Here is a 25,163-nt window from a genome sequence, read left to right as displayed (position 1 = left end):
TCTGCTTCGCTCCGTTCCCACCCTCACCCGCAAGGCCATGCCACCAACACCTCTTTCTAGGACACTGCTCCAGCCTCGTAAGGGCTCCCCATGTCCATTCTGACACCTTCCATTCATTCTCCACTTGGCTGCCATAGCAATGTTTCTTTTTTTTTGGAGACAGAGTCTCACTCTGTTGCCCAGGCTAGAGTGCCGTGGCGTCAGCCTAGCTCACAGCAACCTCAAACTCCTGGGCTCAAGCGATCCTCCTGCCTCAGCCTCCCGAGTAGCTGGGACTATAGGCATGCGCCACCATGCCTGGCTAATTTTTTCTATATATTTTTAGTTGTCCAGATAATTTCTTTCTATTTTTAGTAGAGACAGGGTCTCGCTCTTGCTCAGGCTGGTCTCGAACTCCTGACCTTGAGCGATCCACCCGCCTCGGCCTCCCAGAGTGCTGGGATTACAGGCGTGAGCCAACGCGTCCAGCCCATAGCAATGTTTTAAAATGCAAAACTTGCCACAACACTGTCCTGCTTACCACCTTACAATGGCTTCCTGTCACATTTAGATAAAGACCCAAGTCCTTAACAAGACACTCAACACACATCAGCTGAATGGACGATGCCAAAGGAAGCCAGTCGTTCAACTAATAGTATCAAAAGCTGATAAAGGTCAAGGAAAATAAAATTGCAGATTATGTGCTGGATTACCAAGGTGACAATTATGATCTTGGAGTGTAGTGAGGGGTAGAACTGAGATGTCAGTGAAGTGAGGGTGAGTAGAGGCAACTATTTGCAAGAATATATTCACCCTGAGAATAGAAGCTCTTTGAGGCCATGATGTGTATCTTATTATTTCATCTCAGTGTTCCTCAAGGAGGCAAATACAGGCTTGGAAAAGAGGTTGCTAATAAGTGCTTGCTGAGAAAAAAGTGCTTCTTTTTCATAATGAGACCACTTTGATGCTCACAAAGCTTGTTATAATTTAAATACACTTTCATAGCTATCATCTTACGATCTCACCATGGCTCAGTGAAAAAAGTTCCAGTGTAGACTAAACGTTCTAAGATGAGTTGGTTTTTATCGCTTCCTTTTCAATAGCTCTTTTTACCTTCTCAAACCCATTTCCCCCTTGCTTGGCAGAATCAGCAACAACACATGGGCCACGGGGAACCATTTCTAAGTGTGTCCTGGAAGGACTAAGCATTCCGTAACCCTGCAGAGAGGAGACTTACAGGTCGCAGTTTGCCATACGCGGTCTCAGGAGTGTGCCTGGACGCCTGTGAGAATCCCGGAGATTCGGCGTGAAGGCTGTTGTCTAAGGGAGAGAACCAAACCAGCTCACTTTATTTGAGTTGTTGAGTAATGAAAATGCTCACGCAGATCTGTCTGCCCTTCAGGCGAATATGTGGATTTCTGAGGTGAAAATGCATTTAGACCCATGCCCAGGAGAACCCTTACCATTTGCTGAAGGAGACCGGGGAAAGTACTGGGAGCTCCTCTTATCTGGGCTGGGGTAGGGGCTGCTGGGAGGCTGGTCGTACAGCGGCAGTGGAGGCAGGGAGGCGTGCGGCTTGGGGGAGGGAGAGATCTGCAGCAAAGGGAAGGACGTTACCAGGTGCCCACCTCCTCGGGCAGGAGAGAGCCTGGCTGCTTCTCTGACTGCTCGGCACACGGTCCTTTCCCTGGAGCTAAGTTAAGACTATTAAACCCTGTCAGCCTCATTAGAAGCAAAGGAGCCTAAAATAACCACCCTAAACCCCAATTCTGTGTTGCACTTAACTTTTTACTCTCACAGATCTCATCGTATTACTGATTTTAGTTTATTTTAAACAGTTATCAAGTCAGACCATTCTCTAAGGTTCTACTGAAAACATACCAAATTAGTCAATTCAGTAAACTCAGTGAAGAACGAAAAGGGGGACAGGTTGTATATTTTTTGGTGAAGATAAAATAACTGGCCGAGTTTCCGACTTCCCCAGGCTTTGTACATGTCAGGCTAAGTGGTCACGGTCACCATGCAAACGAGATTGGCAACCACGTTCCTTATTCCGCCACCTGCCAGGCCTGCTGAGGGATACGCAGACAGGACAAACCAAACTGTGACCGCAAGTTTCCCTATGACGAGCTAAGTCCAAGGCCACCTGAGAGTGGAATGGGGGAGGTGGCAGCTGGTTAATTCTCTGAAACGGACTGGCAGGATCTGAGCTCGGCAGGGAGGCCCTGACAGTGAGGGAGAGAAATAGCCGAGAGTTTTACTACATAAACTAACATTCCCTCTCTGGTCTGTTTCCTTCTCTCCACCAAACCAAACTGTGGTATGTTGTGTACAACTTAGCATTTTGGTTAACTGATTCAGAGAACAGAATATGGGAGAAGGGAGGTGTAATATGACCATATTCCACAAGGGCCTGACAAGTCTCTGGTTTCTCAAATTCAGTTTTGCAGACACACTGAGGGCTGGCGTGGTGAGGGTGAGGCACAGACTACAGCCCACTTCTGTCTGGCTCAACAGACCCCTGGGAGTAATTTTCTTTAAACATCTTTTAATTCAGCTTCCTCCCCTCTCAGGTACCTGAATCTCCTTCATCCATGGAGTGTCACCATTTTCTGAGGCTGAAAGTTCTTCCACTAGCACCGATGGGAAAACTCCAATCCGCCCACTGAATTCCCCTTCCCAGAAGCCATCATCGTCTTGGTTTTCTTTGTTCAAGATACGGATGATCGCTCCCTCAGGAAAAGATAACTCATCGTCTGTCTGGCCCTCATAATCATAAAGTGCTTTCACAAAACAGACTGGGGAGCAAGAGAGAGACAAACCTGGTGAGAACGCTGGCAGCCAGGCTGCTCCGCAACCACCCCTTTGCTCAGTGACAACTAAAAGAGCATCACACAGAATAGGAGTAAAGTTGTAATTTCTTTTTTTTACTCACTGAAGATCAACTTTAGGTTCTACTGTACAGGACAAATATGACCAAATAAAGGAAACCATACTATAGGATAGCAATAAAGTTGTGCTTTTTAACCTACTGAAGGCTTGCTCCAGGGCAATACAGTTTAGGTCAAATGTGACCAAATAAAGAGTGCCTTGTTTCAGTCTTTACCACTGGCATCTCCGTTGAGGCTGCCTGAAACGAGTTCTGCTTCCGTGGAATTGCTGGACGTGTGGGACCGACTGTCCAGAGCAGCCAGGGACTGCAGCATGCTCAGCAGGCTGTTCGAGGTGGGAAACTGTAGGTACTTTTCCGGCACGTAACCCACTTGGCCGACTTTATTTCGAGCCTGGGTAAAAGACATGTGACAAAACAAGTTTGCACACACAATTTGGACAGGGCATAACAAGAACCAAAACAAACTCCTAAAAATGTCACAAGAAGGGGCGATATGAGCAAAGGAATCTACCTTTACCCAGTCTTCCATATCTCCATCTTCAATCACTTCTAACACCTCATGTTCCTCAATGGTCAACTCATCTGGTTGAGAAGCCTGCAATGTAGGATGGTCATGGACAAAATTAAAAAGGTTAGATAAAGAGCAGATGTGATCATAACAAAAATGGGAGATTAAAATATTGAAATGATTTTGAGAAACGTATTGAACATAAAAATTTCAATGCTGTAAAACTATCATAATGAGGTGAAGTTTTACTTTCAAAAACTAAATAAAATAAAACCACAACAAAAACTGGAGAAACTGAATCGTCAAGAGGCAATCGGGTTTAATGGACAGAGCACCATGCTGGAAGTAGAAGACCTGGGTCCCAGCTCCAGCTTAGGTGTCTGCTGGTAAGTTATTCAACTTGATGCCTCCATTTCTTCAAAACGACAGTCTTGCCATTCTCCGGAGAATGGGGTAGAGGGGGCAATGTGGGATGAATAAGCACAGAACCATGATGACTTGGGAAACAGAGGCAAAGAAGGCAGTGAGTTGGAGCTGCTACAATGGAGGTGCATGCTGCAAAAATGCAAAGAACTATGTACATGAATTAGATGATAGCTTGAGCAGTGCCTAGGATTGATCTGGAATCACTGTAAGACAGTGGCCAAAAGAGGAAAATTGTGGAAAAGGAAATGATTGCGATCAGTCAAGGTTTGCATTTATTATGCTCCAACTTAACTGTTAAGACTAGGCTGATCCACTTGGGTTCTTCCACACGAGCTGCTAACTGTAATGGTTTTATTATCCCTGACAGCAGGAATCCACTAGCATCAGCCCCCTAGACATTGCCCCTGAGATTGCAAAACCTGAGAGGAAGCTCTCAGAGGCTCTGTGGAAGGGTCAGAAAGTCCACTTGGCTTTGCCTCCTAAAGAGCCTTGCCTGCCACTGTGATAGGCAGGGGCCTGCTGCCTTCTTCTGGCTCTCTAGTAAATAGTCTTAACAGCTTTCCCCAAGTACCAACATCAGTTAAAACTATCACCTAAGAACATACACTTCTTCAAATCTCACAATCTCAAAGTGTAAAATATTTCCAAATTATGTAAGCAAAAACAAGGCAAAAAAATGGGTCACTTTCCTAAACCCAGTTCTCATTTCATGAACATTAAAGCATTTCATCAAAACCCAGATTCTGGATGTGGCCATAGCTCATTGAGACAGAAAAATTGTACTGAAAATAGCTGACCAGTCACAGAATATTCCAGGACCAGAGTTTCAAGGAAATCACCTCTTATCTCAAAATATGAGGAGAAAAAAAAACTTGCTCATTTACTTTTGGTAGCCTTTCCAGTGGATTTATTTGCTACTCTGAAACCACACTATGCCTTGAATATATCAGCAAAAGGTACCTTTGTAATAAAGATGTTTTCTTAATTCCATGGTAAGACTTAAAAAGTACCAACACAACCAGACATCAATGTATGTGAGAACAAAGCAGGAGGGACACAGCACCTTTAAATATATTGCTGCCCTTGTTAAAAAAAAAAAAAAAAAGGCATGGAAGCCAAGCTTGGTGGCATATGGCTATAATCCCAGCTACTTAGAAGGCTATGGCAGGAATATTGCTTGAGCCCAGGAGTTTGATACCAGCCTGGACAACGTAGCAAGATCCCATCTCAAAAAAAAAAAAAAAGTCACAGAGGTTCATGCAAGTTGTCCAACACTGCAGCACTAGTTGTCCAACATAAGCAGACACTAGCTTGGTCATACCATCCTTAGGCAGTAATGTCCAATTCTTCCACTTAACAAGGTCAAGTCCTTTGCACAGCAATCAAGACCCTACAGAGTTTGGTCCCATAGGCCTCTTGTTGCTTTGGACTCAGCACACCTGTTCTCTGAGCACACCATGTTCTCCCTTGCCTCTATGTTCTTACCAGGCTGCTCTTTCTGCCCAGCATGCTCTGCTCCTTTTTTCCTATCTGATGGATGGATTTAGATTACTGTGGGTTTCAGTTCAGCTTCAGTCTGTTTCTATGGGCAAGCAACTGAAAGATGTCTTTGAGCCTCAGTTTTCTTTTGTTTTTCCTATTAGAATATAAGCTCCATGAGGGCAGAGATTTTTGTCTGTTTGATTAATGCTATATCCCAGAGCCTAGAAAAGAGCACAGCACTGCTATATGGAAGATGTTCAAGTAATATTTGTTAAATGAATGGGGTATTTGATAATATCTTCCTTATAGGGTTATTGTAGTTATTATTACTCATGATTTGAGGCTCATCTCCTATGTTTTCCCCCACCAGCCATCCTCATCCTTTTGTTCTTATGTGTATCCCTTTAACACTGACCACCATGGCACTCTAGTTAGCTGTTAGTCCTGTGGGTTTCCTACTAGAAAGACTTAAGGCAGGCAGGGCCTGTATTTCTTCTCCCTTATCCCAACTGAAGACAGCAAGTGGTCAGTAAATAGTTATTAAATACACACATGGTCTCATACTGTCTCCTTAAGTCCAGTGACAACCAGAACTCCATTCCCACCAATATCTCTCCAAATTTTCTGTCTTTTCTTTTAAAACAATATGTTTAAAAAACAAAATTTCCTGATTATAAAATACATGTTCATTGCAGAAAAGTTGGAAAATATGCATAATTGAGGTCTTAAGGTACATACAATTTGGTATCCTACTTTTTTATTTGGCAATTTGTTTCTTTTTATATAAAAACTTACTTATGTAAATGTCAATAATCTTCATAATATCATGTTATGGTTATGGCACATGAATGGTAATTTAACTATTCCCTTATTGGACTTCTAACTTGGAGCTATTATAAAGTATATAAAGTAGTACTATAATGAAAAACATTTTTATATCTAAAACATTTTTCTATATTACGATTTATTTCCTTGGGATGGATTAATAAGGTCAAAAGTTATTAACATTTTTAAGGCTTTTGAATCTAACAAAGCTTTTCTTTGTTGTTACCAGATTATTCTAGGCCTTCTGTGTTGGTCTGGACTATAAGACTCACAATTAGGCTTAACATCAGTCTCTGTCTATTCTAATCTACCCTCTAAGGTATCTATACCATGAGCAGGGTTACCCCCTCCAAAGTCCAGTCTGAATTTAGGACATCCAGTGGATCCTCCCAGCCAGGATAAAAACTAAACTTGTGAGTCTGGTACAAGGGCCCTTTAGTATCTGAAAACAAACAGCTTTACATCCAACTGCTATTCCCTCACTGGATGCTCCCACGCCACTGAATTTAACATTTCCTGAACACCCTATACTCTTATCACACTCTGTACCTGCTGCTATACTCTTTGCTTAGAAGGCTCTTTCCACTCTCTGCCTTCTCACTGTATCTAGAAGCGTCTTATTCATGATCTAATTTAAATGCCACCTCATCTATAAAATTTCTCCCAACTATCACAGGTAGAATTAGTGGCTTTACCTTTACTAGAAATCTTTTCATACATGGTGTCTATTTTCCCATTTAATATTTATCCTCCCTCCAGACTATCCATTCCTGGAGGGCAGGAATAATGTCATATTCATTCTTACATCCCCCAAAGTTATCTCATATTAGGCACTCAATAAATGTTTATTCAGTGATTAACTGACTGTATAGATTTTTGTAGTCTGGTTTACCAGAGGGACATGCCTGGGGTACGTCAATAGAAGGAATGCTGGATGAATGCGAGCTGTTTAAAATCACTCAGACACTTAGGACCCTTCTCCATTTAAGGACCTTAAATTTTAGTTCTGGAACTTTCAAGTAAATATAACAAAAAGAGGTGACATCGGGAAACATTCCCAACCCTAGTTTTATAATACCTTATATATAAAGATCTTTCCAAGTGTCTCAGAAGATGATTTCTAATTTTCTAAAGATTACAAAAACAATTTACATTGGGAAAAAACCCAACTCTTTTAGAGAACAGAAAGTACTATGAATTTAAATATATAATGAAAGGATATTAAACTCCTTTAATTTCTCACTGATTAGGCAGAAAATCATTTACATTGAGAAGTAAACACTGCCACCCTTTGGCTACACAAGGACGGTGGTGGTGGGAGTGGGACTGTCCAGTGTATGATACTTGAAGATTCTCTCCAGACCCTCCCTCTGCTGTTACCGCTTGGCATTACCCTTCCTCCCTGACGTCTCTATCAGAATAGGGGCCAGAGGAAGGTCCGTCTTCATGCCCCCCTTCCATCATTCACTATTCACCCCACAATTGTTTACTGGTGATCTACTGTGCACCGGGCATTGTCCTGAGTGCTGAAGACACACAGAGTACAGACACAGACAAGATTTCTTCATGGACCTTTAGTGGGGAGTCAGGCAAAGAAATATGAAAACAAATAAGATTAAATTTGGTTGGTAATAAGTGCTATATAGTAAATAAAAGAGGTGAGGGCACAGAGAGTAGTGACTGGGGAGGTGATCATATATTTAGGCGGCTAGGGGTGACACCAGGAGGCACTATTTGAGCTGAGCTTCAGTAAGGAGCAGCGGGCAGCCAACAGATTTGGGGAAAGGGAGTTCTAGGTAGAGGGACCAGCAAGTGAAAGACATGAAGTCAGGAAGGAGCCTGGTGCTTCTGAAGCCCGACGGGAGGCCAGAATGGCTGGTGTGCAGTGAGTGGGTGGGGCTGGGAATGGTCTCACCTGAAGCTATGAAGCCAGGGAGAATGGCTGGGGCCAGATCAGGCTGGACATTAACAGACCCTAGGGAAGAGTTTGGGTTTTTTTCTACATGTAATGGAAAACTTAAAAAGGATTTTTAAGGAAGAGGATTAAAATCATCTCCTTTATGTGTTAACAATAATTTTGGCTTCAGAGTAGAAAATGGACTGTTGGAAGGCAAGTATGAAAGAGGGAGACCAATTAGGAGGATTTTTTTCTCTTTCACAGTAATCAAAGCAATGGCTTAGACCGAGATGGTGGCAGCAGGGATGGTGGAAGAGAGTAGATTCAGGATGGGTTTTGGAGGTGAACTCAATAGCACTGGCTGGATAAGAGGAGTGAGAGAAAGAAAGGAACGGAGGAATTGAAACTGAATTTACTTTGTGCTGAATAAAAAATTAGTGGGAAAGCAGGGCAGGGGTGAGAGAGATTAAGAACTATTATACCAAATCAGGTTTGGAAACTCTGGCATCTATCTACCCAGGTCCCTGCTTAACACGGATAACTGGAGTTGTTTATATTGGGATGAAGAAAGGCAAGGTTTTAAAAACTGCTTTGTAACACAACTTTCCTTTGACATCAATTTTGAGGGTCATCCTGATGGAGGGTCCTATGCCAAGGAGGCGACTGATGATGAGGATTAAGAGTTCTAATTACTGAAAATTTACTGGATGCCAGGCACTGTGCTAAGTGCTTTGCTATAAAAGTATTATCTTGTTTGATCTTCATGTGGACCCTACAATGTTGTTCCTATGGTATAGATAAGGAAACTGAGGCTCACAGAGACTAAGGGATCAATGCAAGGTCATACAGCTCATAAGTGGCAGGGATGGGATTTTAACTCGGGTATTCTGAAGCAGAGCCTAAACTCTTCACCATCATGTTATGTTACCTCTAATATTATTAACCCTACAACAATTTTATGCTAAGCACCGTATGAGAGGCTGGGTAGATACATTCACATGTATCCTCAGAGTTATCACAATTTAGTAACAGCAATATGTTGGAGAAATACAAACCTTGTAGGAATAAACAACTTTGCAGGTGAGTGGATAATTTCTTAAGGTGCCAGAAGGGCTGGAACTGCTGTCATCAAAAACATCCATGTTGTCTTCAAACTCTTCTCCTTCTTCTCTTTCGGTATCTGCATTAAGCTAAGAAAAATGAGAAGCCATTGGCTATTTTGCTTACTTCAAAATGGCTTAAAGCAGGAAAAACACTTAAAATTTGATTGTTTAAAAATGTTAATTTACCCATTTAACTCCACATAGAAATAACAATCTGTCCTCACTTGCATTCTGTCCTCACTTGCATTTCTCATGTTTTTAGAGGACAGAGTTTATTTGTTTGTTTATTTTAGAGACAGGATCTTGCTCTGTCACCTAGACTGGAGTGCAGTGGCATGATCATAGTTCACTGCAGCCTAGGCTCAAGTGATCCTCCTGCCTCAGCCTCCCCGAGTAGCTAGGATTACAAGTGTGCTACCACACCTGGCTAATTTTTAATTTTTTTGTACAGATAGGGTCTTGCTATGTTGCTCAGGCTGGTATTGAATTCCTGGCCTCATTGTGATCCTCCTGCCTTGGCCTCCCAAAGTGCTAGAATTACAGATATGAGCCACCATGTATGGCTGGATAGAGATTTTTTTAAAACCAAGAGTAAAATGTTTTTGAAATATATGAGAAATATTTATCAGTATTGTTCACTTTTCACCAAAAAATACTCATTGACAAAGACCTTTTACCATTTTTAAATGGTCATATTAGGAAATATTAAAAATATTTCTAAGTGCTACCAAAGGGGTGGAGAAACAGGCTTTCATCTATGGCTGAGAGAAATGTGAATTCATACATCCTTTGAAAAAAGTGACCTGCTTGAAATTAAAAACTAAACATACCACTTGACCTAAAAATTCTACTTTTGTGAATACATTACAGAGAAATAAAAGTACTAGGATGTTAAGACTGTATATTCTAATTTGTTTACTGCAACATTGCTTGTAGTGACAAAAGTCTGGATATAATGTATATATCCATCAGTAGGGGAATGTTTGAATAAACTCTGATGTATTCATATTGTAGATGAAAAACACCTGCTAAAAATGAGTTCAGGACTAGAAAGCCAAGTAATAAACCCTCCCATAGATGATTAAATGATTTTCAACAAGGATGCTAAGACCATTCAATGGGGGAAAGGACAATTTTTCCATAAATGTTGTGGGAAAAAGTAGATAACCACATAAAAAGCATGAAGTTGGAACCTTTCCTTATACCAGATACAGGAGTTAACTCAAATGGTTCAATGACCTAAACATAAGAACTAAAACTATAAAACTCTTAGAAGAAAACACAGGGGAAAAGCTTCATGATATTAGATTTGGCAATGACTTTTTAGATATGACACCAAAAGCATAGGCAACCAAAAGAAACTAAATAAATTGGACTTTCTCAAAATAAAAAACTTTTATGTATCAAAGGACAACAGAGTGAAAGGCAACCCATAGAATGGGAGAAAATATTTGTAAATCATATATTTGATAAAGGATTAATAGCTAGAATATATAAAGAATGACTGAAATTCAACAACAAAACCCAAATAACCCAACTAAAAAATAGACAAAGGACTTCAAGAGACATTTCTCCAAAGAAGATAGATAAATGGCCAATAAGCACATGAAAATACGCTCAACATCATTAAATATTAGGGAAATGCAAATCAAAACCACAATGAGGCCAGGCTCAGTGGTTTATGCCTATAATCCTAGCACTGTGGGAGGCCAAAGTGGGAGGATGGCTTGAGGCCAGGAATTTAAGACCAGCCTGAACAACATAGTGAGACCTTATCTCTACTTAAAAAAAAAAATACATACACATATATATGTGTGTGCGTATATATATATGTATATGTGTGTGTGTATATATATATAAAGGCACTATAAGATACCACTTCACACCCATTAGGATAGCTATTATAAAAAAGAAAACAGAAAATAACAAGTCTTGGTGAGGACGTGAAAGAATTGGAACTATTGTAACACTGCTGGTAGGAATATAAAATGGTACAGCTGCTATGGAAAAACAGTAGGGTGTTTCCTCAATGAATTACACATAGAATTACCACATAATTCAGCAATTCCACTTCTGGATAGATAGCCAAAAGAACTGAAAGCATAGATTAGAACAGATATTTATAAACCAATGTTCATAGCCAATAGCCAAAAGGTGGAAGCAACCCAAGTACCCATTTACAGATGAATAGATAAACAAAATGTGGTATGTACCTAAAATGGAATATTACTGAGTCTTAAAAAGGAGGGAATTCTGACACATGCTACAGCATGGATGAACTCTGAGGACATTATGCTTAGTGAAATAAGCCAGTCACAAGAAGATAAAAACTGTGATTCCACTTATACCAGGTACTAAGAGTACTCAAATACATGGAGACAAGGCCGGGTGCTCTGGCTCATGCCTGTAATCTTAGCACTCTGGGAGGCCGAGGTGGGCAGATCGTTTGAGCTCAGGAATTCGAGACCAGCCTGAGCAAGAGTGAGACCCCGTCTCTACTAAAAATAGAAAGAAATTATATGGAAAACTAAAAATATATATAGAAAAAATTAGCCAGACATGGTGGCACATGCCTGTAGTCTCAGCTACTTGGGAGGCTGAGGCGGAGGATTGCTTAAGCCCAGGAGTTTGAAGTTGCTGTGAGCTAAGCTGACGCCACAGCACTCTAGCCCGTGCAACAGAGTGAGACTCTATCTCAAAAAACAAACAAACAAACAAACAAACCAACCAACCAAATTCATAGAGACAGAAAGTAGAATGGTGATTGTCAGAGGCTCGGTAAAAGGAGTTATTGTTTAATGGGTACAGAGTTTTACTTTTGCAAGATGGAAAGAGTTCTGAAGATGTATGGTGGGGATAGTTCCACAACGTGAATGTACTTAATGCCACTGAACTGTATACTTAAAAATGGTAAATTGGCATCTAGGCAAAGTGGCTCATGCCTGTAATCCTAGCACTCTGGGAGGCTGAGGCGGGAGGATCACTTGAGCCCAGGAGTTTGAGGTTGCTGTGAGTTAGGCTGACGCCACAGCCCTCTAGCCTGGGCTATAGAGCAAGACTCTGTCTCAAAAAAAAAAAAAAAAAAAAAGATTAAATAAAAATAAATACATAAAAAGTGTTACATTGGCATATTTTAACACACACAAGCAAAAATAAAAAGCATAGTCCCTTCTGGGATATAATGCAAGAAAAATAATTTTTTTAACCCAGTTTCAAGGTATATCAGCCACCATAGCTAAGAGGCATATATTGATTAAAATGGTATTAAGTATAAAAAAACGAGTTACATCCACATGTATTTACCTAGAGCACTGTCCATGATACATTAAGTATAAATAATATTTATGTGAGCATAGATATCTAACAGAAGGCAGAATGAGAAAAATAAAGACCAGAGAGTAGCAGAAATGACTGATTTTCTTTTTATATACCTCTGTACTTTTTAAACTATTAGAATAAGCATGTTTTACTTAAGTTAAAAATACAATAAAGAAGAAACAAAACAGCCTCAAAGATTTCGTTTCTTGCTACATATAAGCACTTATTTGGCTACGATTTCTTATGTTCAAACATACAAAGGCATCAAGGTTTACATATTAAGGTTACAAGGAATAGACAATCAGGATTGGAGTTCACAGTAAAACCATTAATTAAAGTATCAAATACCTACTTTATGTTGAACACTATGCTAGGCTCTTTGACAGGTATGAAATGAAGGACTCAGGTCTCTGCTTTCAGTAGTTCACAATCTAGAGTGAAGAACTACCACAATGAGATGCCAGGTACAGGGGGCCCTGTGAAGGTGGAAGAGGCCACCAGAGAGGAGGGCCGGGGAAGGTTCCCTGTGATACAATGAGTGTAAAGTAGAGGCTTCCTATATAGTCAAGTTCCACTTCTTAATGAATTAAAGGAATTTCTCTTGAGCATTATCACCAACATTCTAAAACTAACTTTCCTCTTAACTACTGTTTCTCTAATAAAATTCTACAGAACTATATATGTATCAAAATACCACTTTGTATCCCACAGATGTATAATTATTAAGTATTGATTAAAAATAAAAGGAAAAAAATTCCGTAGAATTGTGGGGAGTTCCAGAAGAATAAACTGTATCTTTTCCCCACCAGTTATTGCCTCAACTTCAAAGCCCCTGAAATAGTCTCATTTGTAACTATTATTGTTACTATTATTATTTTTATAGACAGGGTCTCACTCTGTCCCTCAGGCTGGAGCGTAGTGGTAAGATCATAGCTCACCACATTCTCGAACACCTGGGCTCAAGTGATCCTCCCACCTCAGCCACCCAAGTAGCTGGGACTACAAGCACATGCCAACATGCCTAGCTAATTTTTTAAAAAAATTTTTGTAGAGATGGGGTCTTGCTATGTTGCCCAGGCTGGTTTTGAACTCCTAGCCTCAAGTGATTCTCCTACCTTGGCCTCCCAAAGTGCTGGGATTACAGGCATGAGCCACCATGCCTGGCCCTTACAACTATTATTGAAAATTCTCCATAACTGAGTGAGGTAATCTTGTGCCTCATTTTATAAATTCTTATGGTCAGTCAGATCAGTGGAAAAAGAGGCTTAGATCTCGACCTCTCAAATCTCAGATTTGATTCTATTGTTTTCCAATAGGACATTGTATCACATAAAAGAATCATGCAGAAATTGCCATAAAGCTAACTTTAAACATACTTCATATACTTAGAAGACACTGCCTTCATCTTCTAGGAAAGGGTAGAGACATTTAAAAAAAACTGTTGGTATTACAAAACACAAAACACTCATGTTTATAAAAATGTGGGTAGAGGCTGGGCGTGGTGGCTCAAACCTGTAATCCCAGCACTCTGGGAGGCTGAGATGAGAGGATTGGTTGAGGCCAAGAGTTTGAGACCAGCATGGTCAACACAGCAAGATCCCATCTCTACAAAAAATTTCAAAATTAGTCAGGCATGGTGGTGCATACCTATAGTCCCAGCTACTAGGGAGGCTGAGGTGGGAGGATCACTTGAGCCCAGGAGTTCGTGGGTGCTGTGAGCTATGATTGTGCCACTGCACTCTAGCCTGGGTGACAGAGCACAAACCCATCTCAAAAAAAAAAAAAAAAATTGTGAGTAAAGAACACGTTTCCAAAAATATACAGAATGTTAATATGCACTGTGCTTTGGCACTGGGAATTAATCCAAAACATTTTATAATATCTTGGCAACAATGGTTGATACTAAACATTCCTTTCTCCCCTCCCTTTATTTTGAGTTCATTTTTTGATTCTCATGGGAGGGCATAAAAGGCTTCAGTGACAACAATAGAGGTCACTGTCATATGCTTCTACTTTGCTCTAGCAGCTTTCCAAAGCATATCATCCTAGAACAATTTCTTCCGTTTTCCTCTTCCACCCTCTTAATTGTTACAATGTTTTCTTGACCCTACATTTCTAAAATCACATCCTTCCTCTGTTTCTTAAGGACTGCTCTCTCATCCGTTTTTCTTCCTGTCACTTGACAGGACTTCAATCAAAACTATTCTTTCTAGCTATAATTGTATTTTTTCTTCCTCAGATGTTGTAAAATGCTTACTCTTGTTGCAAGGGCAGATAAGAAGAATCTTTTTGAGTTGGTTTTAGTAGCCAGCTTCTTGTACTCAGCAAAATAACCTCTGGAGGATTTTGCTTTGTGGTACTGTCATGAAGTAGAAAACGGGGGATCCTGGGGTCTGGCAGACTTGTCTGAATGTTGACTATGACACTTAGTTGCGTCACCTTGGGCAAATTACTTAACTTCTCAACTTCAATGACCACATCTCTCTAATGAAGATAATTACTTCTTCATAGGGTTATCATAAGGATTAAATGAGGTAATAATATATTTAAAATTCTTAACACAAGCTTGGTGCTGTGGGGATACTGAATAAATCATTAACTTTTGTTGTTTTTATGAGGAAGGGAGACTCTAGATAAAGAATCTGATAGTATCCAATACAGAAGAAGGCAGGGTTGTTTTGTTTTTTTTTTTTTGATACAGAGTCTCACTCTGTTGCCCAGGTTAGAGTGCCATGGCGTCAGCCTAGCTCACAGCAACCTCAAACATCTGGGCTCAAGCAATCCTACTGTCTCAGCCTCCCAAATAGCCGGGACTACAGGCATGCGCCACCATGCCCGGCTAATTTTTTATATATATTTTTAGTTGTCCAGCTAATTCTTTCTGTTTTTTAGTACAGACAGGGTCTCGCTCTTGCTCAGGCTGGTCTTGAACTCCTGAGCTCAAACGATCCGCCCACCTCGGCCTCCCAGAGTGCTAGGATCACAGGCGTGAGCCACCGCGCCCACCCTGCCAGCAGTTCCTTAATGTTGACTAGTAGAACCTCTGAACTCCATTGGACAGAGAAGTGATCCAGTGACCATTATTCCAAATACAACATCTTATAAAAGAAGACATTAAAAATATCAGGAAAATGGATTTTTGCTTCCAGGCCAGATGGAGTATCAGAGACCAGATTTAAACTCCTATCAGAAACAGCTGAAAAAGGGTTCCAAATATATGAAAGAATAGTTTTTAAGATACCGGATATCATGCATGAAGGCAAGTGATCCCTGGGGGATGGGAAACAAACAGCTCCCAAAACTTACAGTGTGCAGAAAGTGTCTAGGCTGAGACATGGGGAGGAGAAACCCATCAGAAGATAGTGATCTCCCTGGACTGAGGACATGAAAGTAGGAATTCGGGAAGGCCAAAGTGGCTAGAATTCAGACCGTAGAGTACAGTACTTCCCCCTTATCCATAGTTTTGCTTTCTGAGGTTTCAGTTACCTGCAGTCAACTGTGGAACTGTGGTCTGAGAATATTAAATGGAAATTTCCAGAAATATACAATTCATAAGTTTTAAATTGCATGCCATTCTGAGTAGCGTGATGAAACCTCGCACCATCCACCTCAGGCCTATCCTGATATGAATCATCCCTTTGTCCAGTGTATCCATGCGGTACCTGCTTCCTGCCCGTTAGTCACTTAGTCATCTTGGTTATCAGATTGATGCTGTATCGCAGTGCTTGTGTTCAGGCAACCCTGATTTTACTTAGTAATGGCCCCAAAGCGTAAGAGTAGTGATGTGGCATATTGTTATAACGGTTCTATTTTATTATTAACTATTGTTGTTAATTTTTTACTGTGCCTAATTTATAAATTAAACTGTGTCATAGGTATGTATGTATAGGAAAAAACACAGTGTATACAGGGTTCGATACTATTCACGCTTTCAGGCACTCACTGAGGGTCTTGGAATGTATCCCCTGCAGATAATGGGGGACTACGGTAATGAAGAAGAGAGAGATGCATAGCGAGAGCCTGGAAAATCTGCAGAGGGTCCCCCTAGTCTTCAGCTGAGTATTGATCAGTACGTGTATGTGCAGAAACTATCCAAAGCCAGGGATAGAACTACCACAAAGGATTAAAAAATAATCCTCAGAGCTCACACAGGTTTGAGAATAAAACCTCATAAGGCACAGGGCGTCAGGTAGAGTACTCAGAGGATCAGCAAGGACACCAAAGACTTGAACAACATTATCAACTACCTTGACTTAATTGACATTTATAGAACATAACCCCTAACAACAGCAGAATATACATTCTTTTCTTTTCAAGTACACATGGAAAACATGCTGTATACTGAATCACAAAATAAGTCTCGATAAATTTAAAAGGATTCCAGTATGTTATCTGACCACAATGGAAATAAATTAGAAATCAATAGAAGATATCTGGAAGATCCCCAAATATTTGGAAACTCAATAACATACTTCTAAATAACCCACCAAAGAAGTCAAAAAGCAAATTTGAAAATGTTTTGAACTGAATGAAAATAGCACAACATATTAGAGTTTGTGGAATGGACTTAAAGCAATACTTACAGGGAAATGCTTGGCACCAAATGCCTATATTAGAAAAGAAGGAAAGTCTCAAATCAATGACCAGCTTCTACCTTAAAAATTAGAAAAGAGCAAGTTAAATCTAAATTAAACAGAAGAAGGGAAATAATAGAATCCTGAGCAGAAATTAATAAAATAGAAAACAAGAAAATAGGGAAAAATCAATGAAATAAAAAAACTGGTTCTTCATGGAGATCCATCTTATTGATAAAACCTCTAGCAGAATGATCAGAAAAAAAGAGAGTAGACACAATCAATATCAGGAATGAGAGAGGATTCCTATGGTGCCCTATGGATTCTCCAGATAATCAAAAGATAAAGGATCAAGGAATATAAGCAACTTTTATGCTAATAAATTTGGTAACTCAGATGGAATGTCCAAATTCCTTTAGAGACAACCAAAGTCCACTCGAGAATAACCTAAATAACCCTGTATCTACTAAAGAAATTGGTTTTTTATTTAAAAACTCCCATAAACAAAACTCCATCACCAGACAACTGGTCTGATGAAGTCTACCAAACAGTTACAAAAGAAAAACAATTCCACACAATTCTACAAAAGGCTTGTAGAAAGCTGAAGAGGAGGGGATGCTTTTCAAATCATTCTTGGAGAAGCATTATAAAAAAATCAGACAAAAACATTACAAGAAAATGAACAGAGATGCAAAAATGCTTATCAAAATTTTAGCAAATCAATTCCAATCAATAGATAAAAAGGATACTATATCATGACCCACGTGGGGTTTACCAAGAATGCAAAGTTCGTTTACTTGAAAAATCATCAATTGCAACTTCATCATATTAATAGATTATAAAAGAAGAACATCTGATAAGACCCAACATCCATTCCTATCAGCAAACAAAACAGAAATAGAAGAAAATTCTTCAATGTGATAAAGGGCATCTACAAAAACCCTACTGCTAACATCATATTTAAAGGTGAAAGACTGAATGCTTTCTCTCCAAGTTCAGGAACAAGGCAAGGATGTCTGTCAACTCTCACCACTTCTATTCAGCATTTTACCGGAGATTCCAGTTGTTACAGTAAGGGGGAAAAGAAGTATCCAAATTGGAAAGGAAGAAGTGAAACTGTATCTGCAGGTTACATGATTGTATAAAAAATCCTATGGAATCTACCAAAAAAGCTACTAGAACTAATAGTGAGTTTAGCAAGGTTGCAGGATATAAGATCAATATACAAAAATCAATTGTATTTTTCTACATTAGCAATGAACAATCAGAAATTGAAATTTAAAAATCATTTACAATAGTGTCAAAAATTGTGAAATAGGGACAAGTCTGACAAAGGATGTGTAAGGTCTATATACTGAAAACTGCAAAACATTGGCCGGGCGCGGTGGCTCACGCCTGTAATCCTAGCACTCTGGGAGGCTGAGGTGGGAGGATTACTTGAGCTCAGGAGTTCAAGACCAGCCTGAGCAAGAGTGAGACCCTGTCTCTACTAAAAAAATAGAAAGAAATTATATGGACAACTAAAAATATACATAGAAAAAATTAGCCAGGCATGGTGGTGTGTGCCTGTAGTCCCAGCTACCCGGGAGGCTGACGCAGGAGGATCGCTTGAGCCCAGGAGTTTGAGGTTGCTGTGAGCTAGGCTGACGTCATGGCACTCTAGCCTGGGCAAGAGAGTGAGACTCTGTCTCAAAAACAAAACAAAACAAAACAAAAAACCCTGCAAAACATTGCTGAGGGAAATTAAAGTCCTAAATAAGTGGAGAAGTATTTTATGTTTATGGGTTGGAAGGATCAATATTGTTATGATGTCAATTGTCTTCAAATTGATGTATAGATTCAATGCAATCCTAATAAAAAAGCCTGGTAGGCTTTTTTGGTAGAAAACTGATTTAAAAATTCGCATGGAAATGCAAAGAATACCCAAAACAACTTTGAGAAAGAAGAAAGTTTGAGGACTTGCATTACCTGACTTCAAGACTTGTAAAATTACAGTAATTATAGCAGTGTAGTACTGGCATCAAGTGAAATACATCAATGGAATAGAACATAAAGTTGAGAAATAGACTCACACATATATAATTAATTGACTTTTTGACAAAGATGCAAAAGCAATTCAGCGCAGATAGGAGAGTCTTCCCAAAAATGGACAAAATAGAGAGAGTTAAAAAAATGAAATTTGACTCATTATTTTTACCACATTCAAAGATTAACTCATACTGGATTATAGATTTACATGCAAAATCTAAAACTATAAAACTTCTAGAAGAAAACACAGGAGAAAATCTTTATGACCTTGTGTTGGGTAAAGATTTCTTAGCTACCACACCAAAAGTGTGATCCACAAAAGACAAAAATTAGCAAGTTGCATTTCATCAAAATTAAAAATTTGTGCTCTTTGAAAAACATTGTTAAGAAAATGAAAAGATAAGACATAGACTGGGAGAAAATTATGTAAATCATATCTGATTAAGGATTTACACCCAGAGTATAAAAAGAAATCTTAAAACAATAAAAACAGCCCAATAAAAAAATGGGTAAAAGATCCAAATTGATACTCATCAAAGAAGATATACATATGTAAATAAACACATGAAAAGATGCTCAGCATTATTATGGAAATGCAAATTAAAACTACAACGATACACTACTTCACACCTATTAGAATGTCCAAAATTAAAAAGACTGACCGCACTAAATATTGGCAAGGCTGTGGAACAACTGGAACACTAGTATCCTATTGATGGGACTACAAAATGGTACAACTACTTTGGAAAACAGTTCATTTCTTAAAATGTTAAACATTTAACCATTATATGACCCAACCAAAGCATATATTCATAGTAGTTTTACTTGTAATAGTCTGAGACAACTCAAATGTCCATCATCAGGTACACGAATAAACAAACTATGGTACCCACACAATGGAATACTGCTCAGCAATTAAAATAAATGAACTACTGATATAAGCAACAACATGGATGATCCTCAAAATAACACTGAGTGAAAGAAGCCAGACAAAAAAGTGTACATCTGATATGAATCTGTTTATATAAAATTCTAGGAAATGCAAACTAATCTATTGACAAAAAGTAGGTCAGTGGTTGACTGAGGGACAGGAAGGACAGAATACAAAGGAGCATGAGGAAAACTTTTAGGGGAAATGGATATGTCCATTATCTTAATTGTGGCTATAATTTCACTGGCATATACAAATATCAAAATATATCAAATTGTGCATTTCAAATATGTGCAATCTGTTGTATGTCAATTATACCTAAGGGAAGCTGTTTAAAATATCAATAAAGCTTGGGAATTTTAATGTCAACTGCTTACACAGTACTTGAAAATGCTACAAGACTGTTAATTACATTAGAAATAGGACTTTCAATGATGATTCAACAGGTGCTTAAAAAATGAATGTACAGCAATTAAAATGAATCATGACAAAGATTAGAGGAATAAAGGGTAACCCCCAGAGAAAGGGAGTATGGCAAAGAGCAGGTCTTTAGAGGCAGACACATCTGGGTTCAAATACCAGCTCTCCTCACTTACAAGTAATGTGTCCTCGGCCAAGATATTTAATTCCTCCAAGTTTATCTCGGGATTGTGGTGCTCATTAATTGTGCTCACACAGATGATACACAAATGTGCCTGACACAGTACCTGGGTACATAATACATCGTTTATCAATGTGAACTCCCTCCTTTTAGAAGTAATTTAAGCTTGGTTGGTAGAACTGGAATAAACTGCTTATCTTGAGGTTCAAATGAATACTTTTAGACATGTACTATGTATAGGGAACTGCGTGAGGCACTTTACTTATTATGGCTATGCAGAAAGTCAAAGAATATAAGTATGTTTATTTCTCTTACAGGTGAAATTCTCTACATATTTTCAATGCCTATCTTTTGGTCTTGGCTGTCAGTAAGTGTGACTGGTTCTCTCAATCTGTGAACACTAACTTAATAGACATAACTTGGCACCTAGCAAAGGGTCTCATGAGGGCTCAATACATGCTTATTGAATTGAATTGAACTAATCCTACTGGGCATTTGAAATGAAAATTTCACTAAAAGTATGGGCATTTTGAATATGGAGTTTAATTTAATAAAAAGACCATTCATTGCCCATTTGGAAATACCATAAATACAAAAGCAACTGAAGATTTTTACAAGCGCATTCTATTATTTTCAACAGTCTACATTTATTTCATTACAAAAATCCATTATTTCTTTTCTTTGAAATTAGCTCAAGCTGACAAGCAGATTTTCATACTTCAAAAACAAAGTCCATTGGACTGTAAGCACTATGAGGCAGTACTGAGGCAGCTGGGAACCAAAATACCATCCAAAAAGTTAAAAATATTTAATCTATTCGCCTTTCAGCCACATTACTCCACCTGGTCTTCATAATGAGCGGAGGCAGAATTTATTTCTATGCAACTCTACAGATGCTCACACTTTTAGGGAGGCTGTACAACAAAGGAGACTGTCAGTTTGCCTTTGTATTACACAGGGAAGTGGCTGAAAACAGGGAAGTGATGTAAACATTGTCAGCTATAGTTTGAAAATCTAAGAAAAAAAGAATAGAAAGAATAAAAATAAATTAACCTCAAACAAAGGTCTATAGATCTGTGACCCTGTAATCACATTTCTGAGAAGTTATATTAAAAAAAATCCCCAATATGGAAAAAAGAAATACATATAAAAATATTTTATAGAGTATTATTTAGAATAGTGAAAATCTGGAGGCAATCTAAATACTGAACCCATAAGGGAATATTAATAGTTAAGCGAATTAACGTACACCTTCCTGATGAAACATTATTATGGACATTAAAAGAATCAGAAAGATCACCCAGCAACATGGAATGATACATAAAAAAATGTACAAAATTAACTTTATTATGATAAATATGTTTAAAAAGAATAGCAGAAAGAGGAATCATTATCAAAACATCATGTATACTGTAAATATACGTAATTTTTACTTGTCAATTTAAAAATAAATAAAAGAGGAGAGAAATACACCAAATTGCTAACTGTGCTGTTCTGAGGATGGAGCTATTGATCATTTTCTTCTCTCTCGTATTTTCTATTTTTTTGTAATCTAGTTATATAGCTTTTTCTATTGTAAAATTAATATAATTTCAAAAGTTGCATTGTCACCTGAGCATGGGTTTTGAGTAAGAGAAGCAGGACCACAGGAGAAGGGAGGCTGAGTGACAGCAGGGGTCACTGGCAGCGACCCGACCACGGAAGCTGCGCGCAGGCTGGGTTACTCATCAGCTGAGTAACTGTATTGGTAGACTGCGCTCCTTTTAGAACAATGTTGCTATATTCTGGGATGCTTTCCTTTTTTACTTCCCAATCCTATATTCTGTACCACAGCATGACACAGAAGGCAAAGAGTTATTAATAATATTCAAGTAAGTATAGTTCCTTCTTCATTCTATAAGGTAAACAGATTTTATATTTAAAAAATTTATCTTCAATAAGGTACTTTTCAGTTATAAAGTTAATGTCTAACAGTAGTATTAACCATGTTTTCCAGATGACTAATGCTTTTGTTGGCATCTATAATGGAAGAAATAATTGGGTCCCCAGAATGTGTATTCTGCTTCATGTTCCCCAGCCAGTTAGCTGTCAATGGGAAGAGATAGAACCTTTTCTAAATTATTTCAGTGCTGTTATTTAAAAGCAGATTAAATAAATATTGGGTTACGCTATTTTGTGCCTACATCTCCCCTTTACTTATATTGTTAGTAGTTCTTCCACAAAATATAATCTCTCAGGTCAAAGACACAGGCTCCTTAAGATTGACTAAAGGGGGGAAAAAGTGGGATGTGATCACAAAATGCTCCCTTCACAAGGGATGTGACATGTCTCTAAATGAGCTGGTATCTTCGGATAAGTCTCAGAAATACCCAATTTATTCAACACTTGATATACGCCAATGTAGTAAGTGTTGGCACATCTCCTTCGTTCCCTTCCTTCATACTCAGAAGCCCTTCTTTAATTCCTATTAAACTTCAAGGATTACCTCAAATGACATTTCCTTCATGAGGCAAACTGTCTTCCCTATTCGTCTAGCTGATACTGAGCTTTTCTGATAGCATTTCAAAGAATCATGAGATTCTGGAGTTGGAGGAGACCTTAGAGTCATCTAACCTAACTTACTCTCAGAAACTTGAGAAAAGTGATGTTTTCCAAGGAGTGCTGGAGTTAGATGTAAGCAATTTCAAGTTTGCTACGTGGTAGTCCAGTCACACATCGCCTTGTATCACTAAGGTCTGTCTGCACTCCCAGCTTCTGTGTTCATCTCCAATGTGCCCAGGAAGTACCCACAGTCCCCACAGTCAGGGGATATGTGCCCGCTCAGTTGATTTGGTTAGAAAAGGTGCTACCCCAAGGAAAATCATGGGTTTGATTGGTTGGAAACAGTGCTATTGTAGAACCCAAAAGCAATTTTGTGCCTGGAATTTGCTGTCATCAAAAACTATGCAACAGACCAATTTGAAGTAGATCAGAATCACGACCTTTAAAAGATGAAACAGGAAGAGATATTCCACGATATGGAGCAACTCTGTTCTAAAGAAAGCAGGGAAAGCTCTTCTAATCCCAAAGTCAAGCAGGTGATGTATGCTTTCCCCCACAGCTGGATTATCATTAATAGTGAAATAAAAATAAACCTTCAATAGGTTGTTTTTCCTTAAAATATATACCCACATGCAATCCTTTTTAAATGCGCAAGTGTGTTCCCATTAGAAAATTAGAATGCTATGTGAAAAATTTGACAAAACTTCCAGGAATGTTTCTAAACTTTGGCCACTTTCTCTAGCAAAGATGCTTCATATCTGAAGGGCACAAGTTTAAAGAGGAATTATGGATACGGTGGGAAGTTGGGAGATTAGAGTTTTAGCTTTTAGCTTGCCACTGTTCCACCCACCCACCTACCCACCCACCTACCCACCCATCTAACTGTTCATTTCTTCCTTCAACAAATATTTATTAAGTATCTACTATGTGCCAGGCACTTTGCTGTGCAGAGCAGTGAACCAGGCATATATGGCAATTATATTCTAGACAGGAAGACAGACAATAAACAAAACAAAACAATAAAGAAAACAAGTTCAAACTGTAATAAATACCACTAAGGAAATAAAGAGGATGATAGAGTAATGGGTGGGGAGGTGGCAGCGGGAATTACTTTGGTCTAACCAGTCTTAACTAGTCTGGATGTTTATTTTCATTTACACTAGGAGAACTTCAGAAATACTAGATTAAGTTTTCTATTCCACTACTTCCAGGCAAGAAGCATATATACTCCATGAATGGGATAATGAGTTTGGAAGATAGGCATTGATAACCCAATTAGTGATAAAACATTCTTTGCTGCTCATTAAAAAAAGCAACACACTAATTTTTTCCTCTCTCTTTCTTTTCTTGCAATAAGTTTAAATCAATTAGTGCTAGACTGAAGAAAAAAATCCCAAACCACTAGCAAACCATTATCTTTAAAAAAAATTTTTGGCTATTAAGTTTGGGTATAGAGTCAAAGAACAGCATCTGTCAATGAAAGTCAGTGTATCATATACAAGAAAAGAAACTGTACCGAGTGTAAAGTGCCATTACTGGTCGCTACAGGAGGGCGGGCCCATCGCTCATTTTCTAGTTCTTCCATTACTTGGTTCATGGCACTCTTTAGCCACGTGTCCACAGAAACACCAATCTGCTTTAGCAGGTCCAGCCGGGCTTCAGCTTTCAACTTAATTATCTAAGAGAACCAAGAAAATGGTCAGAAATCAGGGCATTTTTTTGCAAATTGTTATTCCCGATTTATTAATTAGAACAATCTTGATATTCACCAGCAATTCTTCCTTGACTTAGATGCTAATTTTATACTTGGAGAAGAGGGAAAGAGAAGAGGAAGAGGGAAAAGAGAAAGAGAAAGAGAGAGAGAGAGAGAGAGAGAGAGAACATGAACACAAGAATGGGAATCAGGGCCTCCTGACAACGGCAAATATCATACTTGCATTTTGATAAGAGCACAATATTAATGATACATCAAATATAACTTAAAAGAGATTAATGTGCCATAAAGTCCGCTTTCTTTCCTGTTTTTAAGGCTATGCCTCAGAATATCCTGAAATCCA

At 38.8% G+C, this 25,163-nt stretch overlaps 1 protein-coding gene across 1 annotated transcript in view; it reads right to left on the bottom strand.

The window, feature by feature from the left end:
• FCHSD2 (FCH and double SH3 domains 2) overlaps positions 1-25,163 on the bottom strand; it is a 250,399-nt gene that overhangs the window by 3,205 nt on the left and 222,031 nt on the right. Inside the window, exons 13-19 of the mRNA XM_069469292.1 lie at positions 24,623-24,784; positions 9,066-9,200; positions 3,384-3,467; positions 3,086-3,263; positions 2,557-2,777; positions 1,443-1,572; positions 1,217-1,299 (exon numbers count right to left, since the gene is read on the bottom strand). Coding sequence (XP_069325393.1) covers positions 1,217-1,299; positions 1,443-1,572; positions 2,557-2,777; positions 3,086-3,263; positions 3,384-3,467; positions 9,066-9,200; positions 24,623-24,784 — 993 coding nt within the window. The remainder of the gene's footprint in view (positions 1-1,216; positions 1,300-1,442; positions 1,573-2,556; positions 2,778-3,085; positions 3,264-3,383; positions 3,468-9,065; positions 9,201-24,622; positions 24,785-25,163) is intronic.

The sequence above is a fragment of the Eulemur rufifrons genome, chromosome 6, assembly GCF_041146395.1.
Source record: "Eulemur rufifrons isolate Redbay chromosome 6, OSU_ERuf_1, whole genome shotgun sequence".
Lineage (NCBI taxonomy): Eukaryota > Metazoa > Chordata > Mammalia > Primates > Lemuridae > Eulemur > Eulemur rufifrons.
The sequence above is the reverse complement of the archived record's forward strand: the minus strand, read 5'-3'. Positions and strand labels throughout refer to the sequence as shown.